The sequence below is a fragment of the Falco biarmicus genome, chromosome 10 (assembly GCF_023638135.1).
Source record: "Falco biarmicus isolate bFalBia1 chromosome 10, bFalBia1.pri, whole genome shotgun sequence".
NCBI lineage: Eukaryota > Metazoa > Chordata > Aves > Falconiformes > Falconidae > Falco > Falco biarmicus.
Window position 1 is genome coordinate 29,760,981 of NC_079297.1, and position 17,991 is coordinate 29,778,971.

The 17,991-nt window shown below is 51.3% G+C and overlaps 1 protein-coding gene across 2 annotated transcripts; it reads left to right on the forward strand.

Annotated features, from left to right (window-relative positions):
• The first annotated feature begins 1,676 nt into the window (after positions 1-1,676).
• On the forward strand, positions 1,677-17,042 carry NRIP3 (nuclear receptor interacting protein 3). Of its 2 annotated transcripts, none has more exons than XM_056355135.1 (7): positions 1,677-2,127; positions 8,945-9,124; positions 9,837-9,919; positions 12,783-12,922; positions 13,439-13,491; positions 13,594-13,691; positions 14,882-17,042. In XM_056355135.1, the coding sequence occupies exons 1-7, from the start codon at positions 1,954-1,956 to the stop codon at positions 14,895-14,897; spliced, it is 744 nt and encodes a 247-aa protein (XP_056211110.1). In that variant the 5' UTR covers positions 1,677-1,953; the 3' UTR covers positions 14,898-17,042. The 2 variants fall into 2 exon arrangements, with proteins under 2 accessions (XP_056211110.1, XP_056211111.1); XM_056355136.1 differs by having other exon boundaries at positions 14,885-17,042.
• Positions 17,043-17,991: the final 949 nt, after the last annotated feature.

Here is a 17,991-nt window from a genome sequence, read left to right on the forward strand (position 1 = left end):
GGGTGGAAGGAGAAACTGTGGTGCTGTGCTTTAAGTGATTCTGCCTGCTTGGTGTTTGCATTGCGCTCATTTATTGTTTTTTTCCCCAATGTATCTCAGTTGCTGCAAGGGGAATCTCCTGGCTGCTTTCAGGGGAGCCCTTCTTTTTCCTCTCTCCCCTCCAAGTTACTTTGGGTCTCTTTCCAAAGTGTTCTCCCCTGGCACCCCCTGGCCCTTTCCCGATGGAGACAGGAGTGTTTCCCTGAAGCTGGCCAAAGGCTGAAGGTGGCTGGGTGAGCAGCAAGCGTGGGTCTGGGCTGCGCACAGCACCCCAGCTCCTCCTGAAGGCTGGGACTGCCCTGGAAGTCTGGCTTGGCATAACTCCTGGGCTAAGCTCTGCTCTTCTTGTGCTTTATCTAGGTCATGGAAGGTCTCTGTTAGTTTAACAAGAACCAACCCCATGGGGGGTGCTTCCAGATCCATGCTGTCTCTCTGAGGCATGGCTGCCTTTTCTCCTGTGCCTGTTCCTTGCAACAAATTACTTGGGAAGTGGAAGGTTGGGGTGAATGCCTGCTGCCCCAGCTCTGCTGCTGAAAGTATGTGGGCCCTTCTGGAGAAAAAAACCCAACCAAACAGAAAAAAAGAAATAAAAAGTGTTTCTTTTTGATGATCTATCACTTAAAACCTCACTGTTACAGTGGAAGAAACCCACAAGTGCTGAGTCCTGTTAAGAAAATCCCCTTCCCTAACTATTATATCAATCATTATGAAACTGTATTAAGCTTGTTGATGTTTATTAGCTCACATTATACACTGTAATGTAACGAGGTAGCAGAATTTTGGTACTGTACCTGAAGACTTTGGTATTGTGCATGCTTAGGTAAAACAAGTTAAAGGACAGCCTGGACCAGAAGTAGGGACTTTGCTTCTTGGAAGCCTAGAGCTGCCCGTGAAGGATAAAGGATACCCCTGGACAACTGAGATAACACCAGCATCCTCACCCTCAAACATGTCCTGGAAATTGTCCCAGCATCACCTGGTGTCAGAGATAAGTGACTGTAGCAAGACGGACTCCAGCAATGTCTGGATCAACGGACAAGCAGCAGCAATGCTGCAAAACCATAGCTACTTTGCAAAGTGTTACTCTGATTAGTAATTATAGTGTGGATGCCGGGGACCAGTGAAATCATGCTGTACCTGAACTTTTGACCTGTATAGGAACCCTGCATAAAACCATGCTGGGTTGCCCCAGTTTCACTGGGACAATTTTTGTGACAGTCTTTACCCTTTCTGGGGCCTTGAGTAGACAGCGAGGATGAAGACTGGTGTCTGCAATGCTGCGGTGAGGCCAGTGGCATCCAGAGCCTGCCCTGACTCTGCACAAGGGAGCAAAGCTCAGTGTGGCCGGTTGCGTGGTCCATGCAGGGCAGCATCCCCCAGCCCTGTGAGGCAGCAGCACCCAGGCTCGTGTGGGTGTCGGGCAGCCCTCACCTGCTGGGACACCTCAGACCACCCATCCAAGCCAAAAAAAGCTGTGCCTGCAGAGGCTGGCTGGGAGGTGTGCTGCCTCCCGGGGCTCTCTGCATCTCTCAAAGCCCCCCAGCAGCCTCACAGGCAGAAAGGAGAGCGTTGGAGCAGCACGCCAGCACTCCGGTGTTGTCTTTTCTGCCCAAGAAGCTGCTGGGGGGCTTTGGTTGCTGCCGGATGGCTGCAGCTGATCTGCTTTCAGGAGGGGCAGCGAGAAGGAACAGCACCGATTTATTCCTTTAGACCGAGCCTGAGCTCACCCGCCGTTTGTGCAACGTACTGCAACGTGCTCAACCCCTCCTTTGCTCGGCGGCGCTGGCTGGCATACCTGCCCGTCCCCAAACGTCACCGGGCTCCGGTTATAAAGCGCAGGCGACAGAGCATCTCCCTGGCTCTGTCTCTCGGAGAGGCGCATCTTTGAGAAGCCAGCTGCACGCGGGTGGAAAGATGTTTTATTCGGGTATCCTGACAGAGCCGAGTAGAAAAGAAGTGGAGATCAGGGAAGCAGCATCTCTCCGCCAGCAGAGGAGGATGAAGCAGGCGGTTCAGTTTATTCACAAGGACTCTGCGGATCTCCTCCCTCTGGATGGGCTGAAGAAGCTGGGGACTTCGAAAGATACCGTAAGGCTTTATTGTGATTTCTGGAAGGAGACTTAAGTAGCTGGTAGGGCAGTGTCTGGACGTTTTCTTCATGCCATTTTTCTGTTAGGAGAAGTTTGTTGCTTGTGGAAGTTCGTTAAAAAAAAGAGGCTTTTGTATGTAAAAGGGAGGGAGTAGAAATATGATGCTAGTTGTCACCAGGGCTTGCTTTTTGCTAGTAGGTGCTTTCAGATGCCTGGTACTCAGATCTAAAGGACTTCATTCTTTTTTACATTGACATGAAAATGGGATGCTGTTTCCAGTACAAAAATCCTTTCTGAATCAGAGTAAATCAAAATGGCTTCATATAATGCAAACATATATACCCATAAGTTTGTGATGCATGTATATGCACAACATATAATCATGTAAGATTCAGTGAAGTGCAGTCGCTAATACTTCAAAATATAAAACTGCTGAGATTAGAGTTTGATAAAAGCTTATGTATATATGATTTTTTTTAAAAAAATAATTGAAGATATGTGATTCTTGGTTTTAAATATTTATGTAGGCAATGATCCATGTGATCCTGTAGCTAACATACAATATTATTCATCGTGTCCAGGGGCTGGAGAGCATTTATAAATACTACTGTGCACAAATGTCTGAGCTTTCTCTAATGGGAAATGATACTTAAAATGTAATATCAAAAGTTCTGATGTGAGGAGCAAAATCTAGAAAAAATATTCTACCGAGGAAAGCTTCTTTACTTTTTTTTTGGCCAAATGTTGCAAAATTCTTGCACCTTGCAACATACAATATTTGTTTTTTTCAGTGTTTGATACCGGTTCATAGAAAAAATGACTCTTTTTATTGTGAGTGGGGTAGTTTTGTTCTGCCACTGCCTTCCTGCTCAGCTGGGCTCGGCTTAGCTCTGCCTGGCTGAGGTAAGTGGAATGAGTTGGCTGTTCTTTGCAGCGTGCATGGAGGCGATTCATTTTGACATGCCAAATCTTTTGCAGTTATAGAGAGTGAAGCTCCTGCCCAGGGAAAGGCTCAGAAGGAGCTTTCCTGGTCACCCCTGATCAGCGGCTCCCCATCGGGGAGCTACAAAGTGCCTTTCTGAGTGTGATGGTGGGGTTATTGCTGTTACCTGCAGGGTCTGAATAGCGTGTCAAGGCTCAGCAGCCCACAGTGTGCAGGGCTGAGACCCTGATGACAGGGGTTTCTGCTCTGCCCCGACGAGAGGCGACAGGTAGCAGGAGCCAGGGGCACTGAGCACTGAGCTCCTTGTTCCCACAGCAGCGAGGGACAGGTCTGGTCAGGGACAGAGCACGGGGCTCCGTGCCATGGCCCCATCACAGAAACAGCATCCAGGCTTCCTCGCAGCTCCTGCACCTGCGACGGCTGAGCCACAGCTGCAGCATTGCCCCTGCTGCACCCACAGCCCCTGCGGGGAGGGGCTGCATGGGGGGTCCCTCCAGGGATGTGCTGGAGCCCTGGGGAGGTCCACAGCTCCCAATCCCCCCGGGACAAAGAGGAGGTGTGCTGCCTGCCCTGGCCGTGGTGGGTCTCTGGCCGGGGATGGGGTGAGGACCGAGCTGGTATGGGCCACCCCACTGCAGAGCCACCTTGTCCCCATGCCACAGCAAGGGGGGATGGGACGGGGCAAATGTTGCCAGGGCTCACCTTGGCCACAGCCTCCTGCTCTGGGGGCTGTATGGGGAGTCCCCAAAGCCACAGTGCTGACACATGCTCAGCCCCAGGGAAGCAGCCATGAATTTCAGAGCCATTGCTGTGGGTCAGCGCTGCCAGCACTGCCACGCTCACACTGCACGCGGCTGGGATGGCAGCGAGCATCACTTCAGGAGGACCCACCGTGTCTCCTCAGTGTTGCGGCCACCTGGATGTCACAGGACAGTTGTCACGGTTGTCCCTCAGAGAAGCAGAAACTTGTGTGTCTCTGAGACTGGAGAAACACCCAGAGCCTCCAAAAGGTGGGACCCTACCTTGGCATGGCCCCAAACCAAGAGGTCCAGGTCCAGAGGGGTTGAGCTGCACATCAGGAGGCCCAGGGCGTTTGCACACCTTCCCTGTGAATAACCACACGCATCCGAACAAAGCAGCACGTTCTTGTGGCTAAAGCTGCGTGAGGGCTGCGGTGACGTGGGTGGAGGGGCTTTTGATGTGCCTGGCATTATTAATGCAGGGTTTCCCGGGCGGGTTCCAGCAGCCTCGGCAGGAGAAGAGAGTAGGTAACGGCTCCTCAGGGATGGGGACAGGTGGTGAGGACAGACCTTGTCTGTCAGGGTGACAGCTGGCAGTGGCCGCTCCGATTTTGGGGAGAAATCCCCTTCCTTTTGGCTGCAGCGCAGGGGGTGCCGCACACAGCGAGGTGGCAGCAGGTCACCGGGGGTGTGTGCCAGTGTCCCCCAGCTTGTGTGCCCTTGTTCAGCTCCTGAAGCATCTCTCTCCTGGTGATGCCCTGTGTAGGCAGCTTTGATAAATACCTGCAATTATGTACGTTAAGCCTTCAATATTTTTCAGTGCATTATTCTGGGTTGGACTGAACTCCTCTAGCTCCTCACTCCCTTTAGGTATTCCACCTTGTTTTCCCAGTATAAGACCAAACCATAGTATAGCACTATATGTGTTGGGCTTGGCAAATGCAGGGCTGGATATATAGCACAGAAATGGTTTTGTTTTGATGCCTCACTACTAGCCCCTTCCCCAAAGCCCAGAAAATTGGCATGAGATGGTCGTTAGCTGGGATTTGGGCTTCCCGACACCGTAATCGGGCCCCCCTGCCTTGAGCAGGGTGCACTGGTGGTGGCAGCTGCTCCTCGTGCTCTGACACTTCGCCCTCACCCTGAGGAGCAATTTGGAGGGGCTTTGCCTGAAACAATCCTGCATCACTTTACAAGCTGGGAAACAACATCTTAAATAGTCACAAACAAACGAACAAAAAATATTTCCCCTTCCCCAAATGCCCTCGGAGCTTTCCTGGGTGCCTGGGTCCTCAGCACAGCTCTGGGTGCCCCCGTGGCCCCATCCGCCGCTCCTGTCGCTGGTGCAACATTGCAGCAATGGCAGCGCGTTCACTTTTCCCCGCTTTCTCACTGTGCACCTGTGCACTGCCTCAGGTTTGTGGTGCCTTGGTTGCAATGCAAACCAAGTTAATGTTGCGTGCGCTGTCTTGGTCAGAGGCTGGGCTGCTGCCAGGGCACCCAGGGGTGCAGGAGCATGGGGGCATCTCTTGTCCCACCTCATCCCCCCGCGTGAGGGGCTGACAGCACGCGAGCACAGGCTGCTGGTAGAAGTGGTGAGTTTGGATGAAAGGTGGGAAGAAGGGAGAGAAATTGCTTATTCCTTGGGTTGAGCTCCGTCAGTGCTTTAAAACTTTTTCTACTGTCTACGTACAGAAGAGAGAGCAAACCTCCAAAGATGGGTTCGGGGAGGGCAGGAGCTGGCATCTCCCCTGCCTTTCGTTTGCACCCGAGTGAAACTCTTGTTGACAGGTCTTGTTATCCCCAGATCCAGAAGCCAAAATAGTGGGAAACCTGCCAGAGAGATGGACACTGCAAGATGCGGTAATGTGCTTGCTTGTAACTCAGAAAGGAACAAAACTGGACAGAACCGTTCGTGGTTTTGACAGAGAGCGCTAAATAGGTTCAACAGTAGCTGCTGTCTCCGCTCCTTTTATGTTTCTACTGTCACTTTTTTAGGGGGTTATAGGTTTTTGCAAAGTCTCAGGGATGGAAAGGGAGATACCTTATGAAAAAAAATATGGTTTGTTTTTATGACAACTGCTGAATGACACTAGGAAATAACTTTTTCTTTTTTGCACTTGTATATTATTTTTTTATAAGACTTTCAACAGTTTTGTGCAATGCATAGGAAGATGGTACCAGATAATCTGGGTAACTTCAAACACCAGTCCTGGCTATGTGTCCAGCCTGTGCTGGAGGGAGAACACGGCTACCTTCCCCATTGCTGTCACAGGGAGGTTTTCCTCCTCTCCCGCCCTCCCAGACACGGTCTGTTTGCAGTTTTCCAGCAAAATGTGCATTTGCAAATGTCCCCTGGCATGTTACCTGTTTAGCAAGTACATATCCATCACTTGAGTTATCTCCGTGACTAACATCCTCACTCTGTTGCACACAAGTCAAGGGAAATACAAGTTAAAGCAAACTAATTAATAGCCTGAGACAGGATAGTGCTGTGGGGAACCTTTTTGGTCCCCTCTTGCTAGATTATTTCTGTATTGGAGCACAATGTAAGGAATATCTGCTCCCCTGAAGGCAGGGTTCGCTGCAGCTCTCAGAGGAGCAAGCATCAGCAAGAGACAGTCCCGTTTGTGGTGGCAGCTCGTCTTCTCTGAGTGCTGTATTTTTGCCTTTTGCTGATAGATCCCATGTAGGATTCATAAAACCAGGGCCTGAGAAAACCCACGTATGTAACTGGTTAATGATCCATAAGAGAATTTGTAGCAAAAGGAATTTAGGTTGAAATCAAGGGTAGATGACAATTAAAAGAGCAATGATGAGCGTGCTGGTGACTGTTTTCTCCAGCATGTTCTTTCAAAGGTATCTGGCAATGGGGTTGAGGCCAGGCAGATCAGAAGAGCACCCAGACTGTCCTGGATGATGCTATTCAGAAATTGCTCTCGGTCCCAGCCGAGCGGGGCTGGGTGTAAGGAGGTGACCGCTGTGTGACAGGCTGTCTTCTGGCCAGCTGGGGACTTCACCCATCTGCTTCTCCGGTCCCCTGTTCCCCCATTTTTTTGATGATGTGAAGAATTAGTCCTCCAGATGCATGCTTGAGTTGCAGGCAAATATAAAGGGTAAGGACATACCATCCATTGTCAGCAAACCCTGGCTTGCATTTTTGCTCAGCTGAGGAGCCTTGGAGGTGACCACCATGCTGACCATGCACCTACGGCTTCTGCCTCACGTAAGGGAGCCCTCGCTTCCAAACCGCTACGCTTGTCCTTCAGCACAGGGTCCATTACTAGTGGGGCCAGTCTGCCTGCCTTTAATGTAGTTCTAATACTAGTTTCTGCTGTTTGGTCTCACTGGGAAGGCGGTGGTCACCAGAGCAGTGCTGAGCTTGGTTACCTTTTGTGCATGAAGGAGATGGCACAGCATCGGACCCAATCTCTCGCCGTGGCTGGGAGCGCAGCGCATTGCTGCCTTTGCACAGGACACACTCTGGTGCGCTGGGCAGGGAAAGCCTCTGCAACCCAAAGAGGTCATCAGATTTTATTTCTTTTAAAGTCATGGGTTGTATGCTGAAGTAAGAAAAGTGAAAAGTGGGGGAAAAAGGAGATTCCATGTCCCGGGGACCACTGGTGTTAGCTGCATCTACCCGGTCTTGTCAGTCAGGTCTGGTTTAACCGCCTGTGTTACGCCTACAGCAGGATCTGAAGCACTGATGCGGTTGCAGTTATTTTAGGATGATGCCAAGCTGCATTAGCCTTTTGTGAGTGCTGTTATTTAACATGCCCCACAGATTATGTTTCCTAGATGAGGCACTGTGCACGGTGCGCGCTGACCAAGGCATGGTAGCACAGCCCGAGGTTTTCCAAGTTATCCTGATCCCATTGAAATTCCCTCAAGATGAGGAGGTTTGCTGGTTTAAATGTCTCAGCAGACACAGACGTATTTAATACGAATGCAAAAATTCAGGAATAAACTGGTAAGAAGGTCTCACTGTGGACAAATTAAAATCAGAAGAAAAGGGCAGTAATGGGAGCGGGGGGAGATTAGCTGAGCAGAGAAATGAGCAGATAATCAAGCAGAGTCATTTCACCTCCAGCAGAGCATGTGCATCCATCCGTGATGAACATTAAACATAAAAAGGCTTTTGGGAAAGCGGTTGAGGGAGATTTTGAGAGGGAGCGTGCTTCTCGCAGAGCAAATGGAAATGACAGAGAAAACAAGAAGCTGCCGTACAAAACGTTGCAGGTTCCTAGGAGAATACCTACCTACCTCCCTCAGATGATCTTACCTCTTCGCCTCCTCTCCTTTCCATCCCACAGCATGGCATCTGGGACTGGTCGCATTTTCTCACCCTCGGCAGCTAAGCGCAAAGGTGGAGGGAAGAGAGATGTAGGGCGATTATAGACCAAGTTCTGATGTAAAGGCCAGACCAGCTCTGACAGTGGACACCCTCTGTAGCTCTCTTCTTGCAGTTGTGCCTCGTTCACTCCCACCTGTAAAAGCCAATGCACAGACCAACAAACCAGCTTCTTAAATTCTGTGTTGATTCACGCAAAAAGCATTGCCACAGGGGGAGGCTGGGCACGGGTGTTTCCTATGCCAGCAATGCTAGTGCTCCATGAAGGCACTAGTTACTTCGTTCTCTAAGTCCGTACACCTTTTTCATACTTGGGTGGTGCGTGTAATTGCAAAGGTTATTTGTTACCTCTTAACTGTTCATATCACTGCAGAATTCTCCATATCCTTATCAACAGGTGAAGGTGATTACAGCTGAAACACCAGCTTGGAAAAGCCTGACTTGTTTTAATTCCTATATGAAATCAAATCTTGAATGTGAGTTTGGAAAATGAAAGGCATGCTTCCAAATTCTGGTTAATATTTTGAAAGGATAGTTCCCTTGCCAATACAAAGTAGTTCTCTTTAGTCAAAGCCAGGTAAGGCAGAGCTGGGAGGAGAGCAAGCAGGTGTAGGCTAGGAAGAGTACATGTAGCCCGGGAATTGAGGAGAGCGAGACTTCAGGGCATCCCTCCCATGGAGCGGTGCTGGCTTGTGGGCACCACAACAGGCTGGTGATGCAGGCCACTTCGTGGCTTTCCTCTGACTTCACCCTGCTCTTCTGTGTTTGTTTTTTCTTAAAGCAACCACATAATATCCTGCAGAAGCGCCTGATGGAGACAAATCTATCAAAATTACGAAGCAGCCGAGGCAGCTGGACCCTGAAGAATGATACCTCAGCGCAGACAAACAAGCTGAATCAAACCAAACCAGACGGCTCAGGGAAAATGGAGGACGAAGAGCTCATAGTGGTGAGCTGCCAGGTAACAGTCTCTCCCCAGCCTCATGTTTTGTTTTTTTTCCCCCCAAATGTTATTTCTGACTGCCTCAAACCGTGCTCTTGTTCTCCATGTTTCATGGTTAGGGTTGCACTGCCGTCATCCCCAGCTGTGGGGATGCTCTTCCTCTGCAGCTCAGGGCTGCTGCGGCATGGATGCCCACCTGGGTATCACAGAGAAGACTGGTCTGATGGATGTCTTCCCTGGGACATCAGGGTGGAGGGAGTAGCCAGGCTGGGGCAGCACGCTGAAACACTGGGGAGTAATTATCCGTGGCAGATCCCTGTGCTTACAGCCTGTTTGTTTTCCTCAAGTGACATCCCTCTTTTCTTTCCCCAAGAGTAATTTCACATTGCTCCTCCTTACCACCATTACCACCTTACCTGGTCTCCACAATATCCCCTCCTGCCGGGGCTGCCCCTTCTGCTCTCTGCAGGGGCAAATGCTGCCGGGAAGGGCTCAGGACCCAACACCATGTTGTTTAGCAGCACCAACTTATTAAAAAAGCAGCTCAAGAGTCAACTCGGGTGCCTGGGGTGGACGAGGCAATACCCTGTGGGCACTGAGCATGCAGTGGAGCTGGAGTGGGCTGGCATGAGATGTTGGCATTTCAGCAGGGACCGGTGTGTGTGTCGTGGAGAGATTGGACACCCCGTGCTTGTCCCACATTGTCTCCCATCTCTGCTTGCTCTTGCAGTGTGCGGGGAAGGAGCTGAAGGCTGTGGTGGACACCGGCTCGCAGCACAACCTCATATCATCTGCCTGCCTGGACAGGCTAGGGTAAATATCCAGCTGGATTTCTATTGCGCAGGAACTCTAGGTACCTGGCAGCACAGGCAGTGCTCCTGGGGGCCTTGCTTCACGCCAGCGGTGACCATTCTGGCAGGGAGTGCTCTGGGCTGTGCCTGGGGAACTGCCCAAGCCTCCTGTTACAGCCAAATCCTGGTCTATTCTTAAACGTCCTTGCAGGGAGCCGAAACAGAAAGCTAGCTGTACCAACCTGGTCACCCCTGAGTAAATCCTTCAGAGGGCTGGACGCATTTGTATTTTTTCAGTGCCTGCCTATTTGTCATTCAGCACCTCCTGAAATGGCTGGACCAGCCCAGCCAAGTCCCGCAGGTCCCCGCTGCCAGGCAGGGACCCGCTGGTGCTGGTGCCGAGGGTAAAGCAGCTGTGCAGTTGTGCACATGCACGTGCTCGAAATCTGGTGCCTGGTGCAACTCCCAGTAACAGATTTCTCCCAGTTGAAGGGCAAGGAGATGTATTTACATAGTGTTAGAGAACGGACTGCCAGCAGCAAACCTCCCGCTGATCTCCGAGGAGCAGGATCAGGCATCAGCTCACAGGGTGTCAAGGAGATTTTGGCCCTTTATTCCCCCGGAATTGTTGCTTTTTATCGCCAACTTGCAGCGATTACACAAAAACCAATTGCAGTTTCTCCCTGAGCACTACTGCATGGCCCTGAATGAATGGTGCCTGCTTTCTGTCCAGGCAGTAATTATTTTGCACAACAGTGTTTAGTGGCAGGAAGGTGGCTGCGCTTACTACAAACTTGTCACAAACCGTGGAGCTGCTCAGCTGGGCTCATGGACAGTAACAGTGTGTGTGGAGGGGTCTCATCCTGCCAGATGCTGTGTTGGCTGCTCAACATGTCTGAGTTGCACAGCAATGCTCTGTGCCAGTTCGTCTGCTCTCTGCATTTCTCATGGGTGCCCTGTGTGGTTTTTTCAGCACCGGTCTGCTTCAGCAGACCTGCCCTTGGAAAAGCACTTCAAAGCACTTCAGAAATACCTTAGAGCCAGTTTGTGCTCTCGGGTTATGGGGATTCCCTCTTGATTTGAGCAAGACCACTTCTGTAGCCGTAACCCAGACAGCTGCAGGTACAAGGCCGATGTCCCTTACCAGCAGTGAGCAAGCTCTGGTTCCTGCTAGGTGGGACCTGCGGGAGTCGGGGTGCGCAAGGGCCGCATGGCCTGTGCAGCATCATCTGTCCTGGGCTGCCCCGCAGGCAGTGTCCTGCAGCTCCTTTGCTCTTCGTGTTTGTAGGGACAAAAGCTAAAGGCAGATTAACAAGCGGGTTAAAAGCAGGGCTTTGATGCCTGGCTCACTCTGCCGTCACTGTGGTAGGTCCTGCGCGACAACAGGCACTGCTCCAGGGTGTTTTACTTCAAAGTGGTCTGTCGTGTGTGGCAATGATAAAACACGGGGTTTGTTTAAATTCAGCCCTGGAAAGCAGCAGAGAAGAGGCATGCTAGGCTGTTTTGCTCTTGCTTGGGTGCTGCTGCCTGCAGGTGAGGCTTGGCAGCCCTGGGGACCGGCCCTGCGGCTGAGGTCTCTGGGTGCTCAGCGCCTCGAAGCACTGTGTGTGTCTGCCCAAGGCACAGGCTCTTCATGCCTTCTTTTTTAAAAATCCCTTTGCATCTTGCCATGGTGCCGTTCGAGCCCTTCCCCTCACCCCTGACGAAAGCGGTGGGGTTAGCTCGCAGGTTGCTGCAGCAGAACCACCCCCTGCGGAGGCGGAGGTGCAGCTGGTGGGTGAGCAGTGCCGGTCACAGCATGCTGCGGGGGACTCGCCGCTCTCAAACCCAGCTCCAAGATCTACCCTTGCATCGTGCATCAGTGGTTCTCACCTCGCTGCAGTTCCCCGGCCGGCTTTCAGCCATGCACTGTCCACATGCTGTCCATCCATCCTTGGGGCAGTCTCAGCTGTGACTCCTAAAGTTCTTGAGATGTTCCCACTGCTTTTTAAGGCCAGTCCCAAAGGGAAGTGGCAGAGGGGACCCAGGTTTTTTCTCTGCTGCCTCTTCTGGACCTTGTATCTGTGCAATGCCCACCTCAGCCCCAGGGTCTCTGCTCCTGAGGGGGCCTGGTCCCCCCCCCCAGGACAGATGGACAGACAGACAGACGCTCTGTTGCAATGCAGCTCAGCAGAAAGGTACCTTGAGCAGCCAAAAAGCGCTATAGCTTTTATCTGCAGGAGACATCGCCACCTTGAACTGCCTTTCCATTAGGTTCTCCTTCAGCTTAAAAGAGAAACTCAAGCTAAATAATTAATCAGTGTTGTCAGACTAGCTCATGGGGTGTAGACAGAAGAAACAACTGTACCTGAGTTATCCCTGACGCCCTTTTTTCCTTTTCTTGGGCTGAATGTGATTGATCTGCCCTCGTTTCCCTTGCCGAAGCCCAGCAGCAGAACCACCTAACAAGCATGGACGGGGCGCGCAGCCCTGGCTGTGAGGCAGGGGGGCACAGCGTTGGCAGCTCCATGGCTGGGAGCTGGGGTGGAGTGTCCCTTCCTTAGACCCACACTGCGTTAGAAGCCATTTTAGATCAGCAGCTTCCCCAGGTCCTTGAGGAAATGTAAGAAAAAGCTTCCTCAGGTGAAAAGCAAAATCCAGTAAGGAGCCCTGTGTGGGCCAGGGGCTGTCCTGGGCTGTGCTGTGGTCTGATGCGGGTGTAGGCTGGTGGCTGTACGTGGAGCATCACAGAAAACCTGCCAAAAAAGCAGCTTTCCAATACCAGCACTGATAATACCAGCAAGCCAAGAGCACTTCGGGTGTAAGCACCCTCCAAACGTCATTTGCTCCTTGCCAGAGCAGCCGAACCGTGGCTGCTTCACGTCAGGAGTGTTTTCACTGCACAGGTTAAAGGAGCATCTCAAAGCGCTCCCTGGAGAAGATGAAACGGTTTCATCTCTGTGCAAGGCGAGGGCGATCGGGCAGATCGAGTGCCTCACGCTGACGGTGGGAGCGGTCCCCGTGGAGTGCGCTGCTCTTGTCGTGGGTGAGTGTGTGGGTGCTCCTCTGCTCCGTCGTGGGGGAGTGTGTGGGTGCTCCTCTGCTCCGTCGTGGGGGAGTGTGTGGGTGCTTCTCTGCTCCGTCGTGGGGGAGTGTGTGGGTGCTTCTCTGCTCCGTCGTGGGGGAGTGTGTGGGTGCCCCTCTGCTCCGCTGGTGCGGGCTGGGGCTCTCCTCCCTCTTACCCCAAGGGGGGTGGGAACTGAAAAAGAAACATGTTACAATTAAAATAGAAATACTGCTTTTCTACAGCAAAAGTCCCCGATTGGGCCTTCAGAGGGAGGCAGGGAGGAAGCGTTGGGCAGGGCTGTGCTGGAGGCACCGTGCTCTGCCGGTGGGGTGGTCACCGTACCCTCCCTTCACCACATCCCACTCCTGAGCAGCTCAGTCCCTGTATGAACAGGGGTTTATTCAGCAGAGCAGCCACGAAGGAAGGATGGAGTCGCTGACAAAAAGCAGAGGAGAACACTGTGAATGTATAAATCTGAATGTCCCTCTTTTTCAGAAGACAATGAGAAACCCTTCTCCTTCGGGCTGCAGACGCTGAAATCCCTGAAGGTAGGGGGTTTCCAGCAGGGCTTTTCCCCATGCTGGGGGAGCTGGGACCACTGTGGATTGCAGTTTTCCCTCTTACCTAAAGGGCTTTATTATTCTCTACAGTGTGTCATAAACATGGAGAAGCATCATCTCATTCTGGGGAAGACGGACAGGGAAGAAATCCCCTTTGCGGGCAGCAGCAGTGCCGCGGCGGGAGAGCAGTAAGTTGGCTGGGGAGGTGAGCTGCCTGCCCGCTGCCAAGCCTGGCGGCAGTGCCCCTGGCGCCAGAGCTCACCGGCACTGGCAGTTATTGCTTTCATCAGTTCATGGAGTTTCGAAGCAGAGCCCCTGTCTTTTTCAGCTGCCTTCCTCAGCTTTTGCTGCTTTTTTCCCCAGCTAAGTGTTGTACAGCAAAGCGGGTGTCAGAAAAGACACACACAGGGAAACGCCATAGGAAATGTACTTTTTGGAGGTCACTAGGAAGGCTGCTTAAGTGCTGCTTTGAGAATGTTCCCAAACAAACCTTTTTTTTGGAAAACATTTACAGAGCAAGGCAAATAAACCCACATGAATGTTTTGCTAAGTGCAAGAGAAAGAGATCCTGCCTGCAGATAATGGTGTTGCCACTTCTCCCCATGTTGCCCCAGCTGCCCTCTTGCCAGCTGCTCCTGATGTCCTGGACTTTTTCAGCCTTATAGAAAGAGAAATCTGTGCTCCAGCACCTCCTGAATGTGTGTAGCTTGTGACAGCTGGCTCTGCAGACAGGCAGGCAGGGCAATCCCCCTCCTTCCAGGCACTGCACGGGGCTCCTCGCTGAGCACATCTAAAAAAACATTTGCTCACTGCATCAGAAAGTGTCTCTGGCGAATGATGTAGGGCGGCACCTTCTTTAGCTGCCCGTCATGACCAGCTACAGTCATTTTGGATGTCCTGCAGCCCCTGCACAGCTGGAGCCTGCTGTGCTGGGCATCACTGAGCTGGAGGAGCCTGGGCAGGAGCAGGGAAAGGGCAGACCTTCCTCAGCTAATTGTATTTGTGCCCCTTGGGGAGTACGCGAGGGCCGTATGTGGTAGTGCAGGAGTTGGGATGTGAGTGCATGCACACCCGCTGCACGCCCAGGGCAGCCGCCGGCCGTGGGTGCTGCTGCTGCACGAGCCCGGGGAACGCCTGGTACAGCACCGTGGGGAGACGGTGCCACAGCACAAAGCCACGGGGTATTTTCCCTGTCTCCTCTGAAACAGGGATGCGGGAGGCATAGCGCAGTTCTGTCACCACTGCAGTGGTGAATTATTTCTTGGTACTGCATTTAAGGCCAAATTTTGCTGCCTTTCCTCCTCTCCCCTCAATGAAAACCACCTTTTTTTCCAATAAATTCAATATTTTATTGAATGTCTCTTCCTTCTTGTTTCAGCAGTTCAGAGGCATAAAGAGATGCTGAAACGCCGTCCCCACACAAGAGCTTGACATCAAAGAAATCCTGTGCAGCTGTCCCAGATGAAACAGCAGTGCGCTGCTTTGAAAACATTTATACTAGGCTACAGCTTGAGTGCAGCTAAATGAAATCCCATTCAGTAGCCAGTAATTTAGAGATATTGTCCTGTTTATCTATGGGTTTTGAGAACAACTGTGTGCTTATTTTCTGGATTTTTCTATATAGTGTGCTCTTTATTAACAAACAGTTGGGAAAACCATATGAATTTCTTCTGATGAGAAAAATACTTTTTATAGTGGCCTCGTATGAGTAATTGTATTTAGTTGTGATTTGAGGCTATCAGAATTAAATTTTTATTAATGATTTTTTCCAGGGGCTAAGCATTTATATTCACTTAAGTGATATTGCCACATTCAAATGGCCATTACCAGGAAGCTACTCAGAGTAAAATAACAATGCTGATACCACCTAGGAATTATGGCTCATCCTGTTAGCATAGTATTGTTGCCATGTAATTAGGGATGCAACTGCTGGCTTGATAAGAAAGAGCAATTACAGAATTATTAATGGGTTATAGGCTTCTCTGCGGTGGCGTGGCAGAAGCACAGGGTGGTTGGGAGGGCTCCTGGGGTGATCCCCCACAGCCCCCAGCCTGCCATGGGGTTGGCGCTGGCACAGGGGCAGCCCATCATGGTGCTGCCTCGCTGGGGCTTAACCCGCCCCCCCCCCCCCCCCCCCTCGAGGAGGGGTCCTCCAGGCAGGTCTCAGCTACCTTCCTAGTGGGAGCAGTCAGGAAAATTAATCACCCTATGGAGCCAAAAAGCAACAAACAAGCACAAAAGTATGTTGTCTGGAGAGCAGCAGAGACCCTTATCTGTATATCAGGAACCAAACGGCCCCAGTGCACCCTCGGCTCTCCCCTGTGCCAGGACCAGTGCCTCGCCTGCCCACCGCCCAGCACCCAGCCCGAAGCACCAGCAGCACCTGGGCTATGTGCTGGCGCAGCTTACCGACTCCACTTGGACTTTAGTGTTGCTGCCAGACATGCCATGTTTTTTATATCTATTTACAAATCACCTGGGATCTTCAGTACAACACTAACCTTGATCACCGTCAGGGCAGGTGGGAGTTTTTGCCAGGACAAACGTTTCGCTGGGTTTACTGTCCCGTAGCAGCAGGGTTGCTCCTTCACATGCTGCTCACTTGCAGACCAGAACAAATGTACGGTATTGCTCGGGGGAGCCTGGCCTCATACGAAAGCAGCTTTCTAGATTCTTAAAAGTGAATGGGAATTAATTACTGTCATCTGCTGAAGAGGCAACTTTAAAATTCAGAATAATATCCTCGTGATGCTGTGCATCTGCCAATGGCCAGTCTGGCTGCAGCTGGATCCGCAAGGGCCAGCGGGATGCCGCAGGCGTGGGAACGGTGCTCCGGCAGCTCTTACTTGGCGCAAGCCCCTTGGCCCCAGGCAGGCGCAGGCTGCAGCACAGCTCAGCCAGGGTCTCCAACGGGATCTGAGCACTGCTTATGTGCTTCAGCCTCCCCACGGGATTTATTGTGCTGCTCACCCAGGCAGCCCGTGGCGCAGAGCATCAGCCACAGGCACTGACACTCTCTCTGGCATTTCCACTTAGGAAATATCTTGGCAGTCCTGGGCAAGGACCAGTAACTCTTGTCACCTCTTAGCCATCAGCTCAGGTCCAGAGTGTGTCCTGCGAGCCAGGCTCCTGCCAGCTTCAGCCAGTCTGTGCCCAGTAACGCCATCTCATGCCTGCCACGGCATCTGGGCTGGACCTTCATCTTCTGCAGTGGGTTTGAACCCCTTTTCAGTATCAGGTATGACTAGCAAATCTGAACTACCCGTATTTTGATCTATTTTCTATTTTGGTGATAAGTTTCAGTGTTTTCTTTACATACAGGATTTTATATAATACAGCTATATATATATATCTAAGTTTACAGGGTTGGGCTGCCCAGGACAGTCCCACTGATGTGTTGTGGAAATATTTAAATATTTCACTAAATATGAACATATTTGATTATTTTATATGCTATGAGTTTGGTATTTTGGTACTTCTTTCTTTCTGTGCTTATCACTGTGCTAAATGTCAAATTACAGCTAAATAAAGTTACATTGTTATTGCTGTTTATTTGCTTGTACCCTGGTTATGTTGATATTTTTTTTTGGCTCCAGTGCACTTCTTCCTCTGTGGAGGAGTTCATGTCACTCCACCCTGGTGGGGCTCCGTATTGCTCCCACGCTTCTGTCGGGAATTGCTCTTGGGCCATACAGAGAGCAGCAGCGGAGACGTGCTAACCGGGCAGGCTTAACGGCACGTGGCACTCGTGCTAAAATGTGAGCACTGGAAATCCTGGCCTTTCGCTGCCATGCATCTCCCTCCCAAAGGAGGTGTGAGATCCTGCTTGTGCTGCTTCGAGTTTCACCCTTTGGAAAGCGGAGTTTGTTTCTGCCATGTTTGGCTAGCTCGCTGGGGCGATGCCAGCCGGAGTAGGGGAATACAAAGGTGGCTTTGTAAACTTTATGAAGCTAGGAAAAGAAAGCGGTCAGAGCAAAAGACAGGTAAGGTACGCGTGCAATAGCTCTGCGACCACAGAGAGAAGAGCAGAAGCCCAAGATCGGGGTCTTCCCAAAAGCTTTGTATATGGATTTTAGGGGCTTGCTGTCTCTGCCCAGACAGGCTTTAGGCTGCTTCAGCAGCAGCCAATCTCTCTTACCAGTGAGAAATTTTCCTTTTATCTGCTCAAAGTCCAACAGCAAAACCCTTTGGTGGAGCTGGGCTGTCTTTCTCCGAGCATGGTAAGAGACCGGACTCCTGCAATAAAGTGGAGAAAAAAATAAGGAGGATAAATGTACAGGCAAAAATAACTGCTCATGCGGGTTTCTAGACTTACTCAGACTATTCCTGACGCTAGAGAGCAGAGACCTAGCACATGCAAATGAAAAATCAATGGGCAAAAATCCGTTCCTTCTGTGCAGAGCGGGGTTAGCCCTGCCACCGGTGGCTTTTCAGAGGAGGCTCCTGTGAGCAAGATGCTCTGTAAGACAGTACAGCTGCTATAGGAGA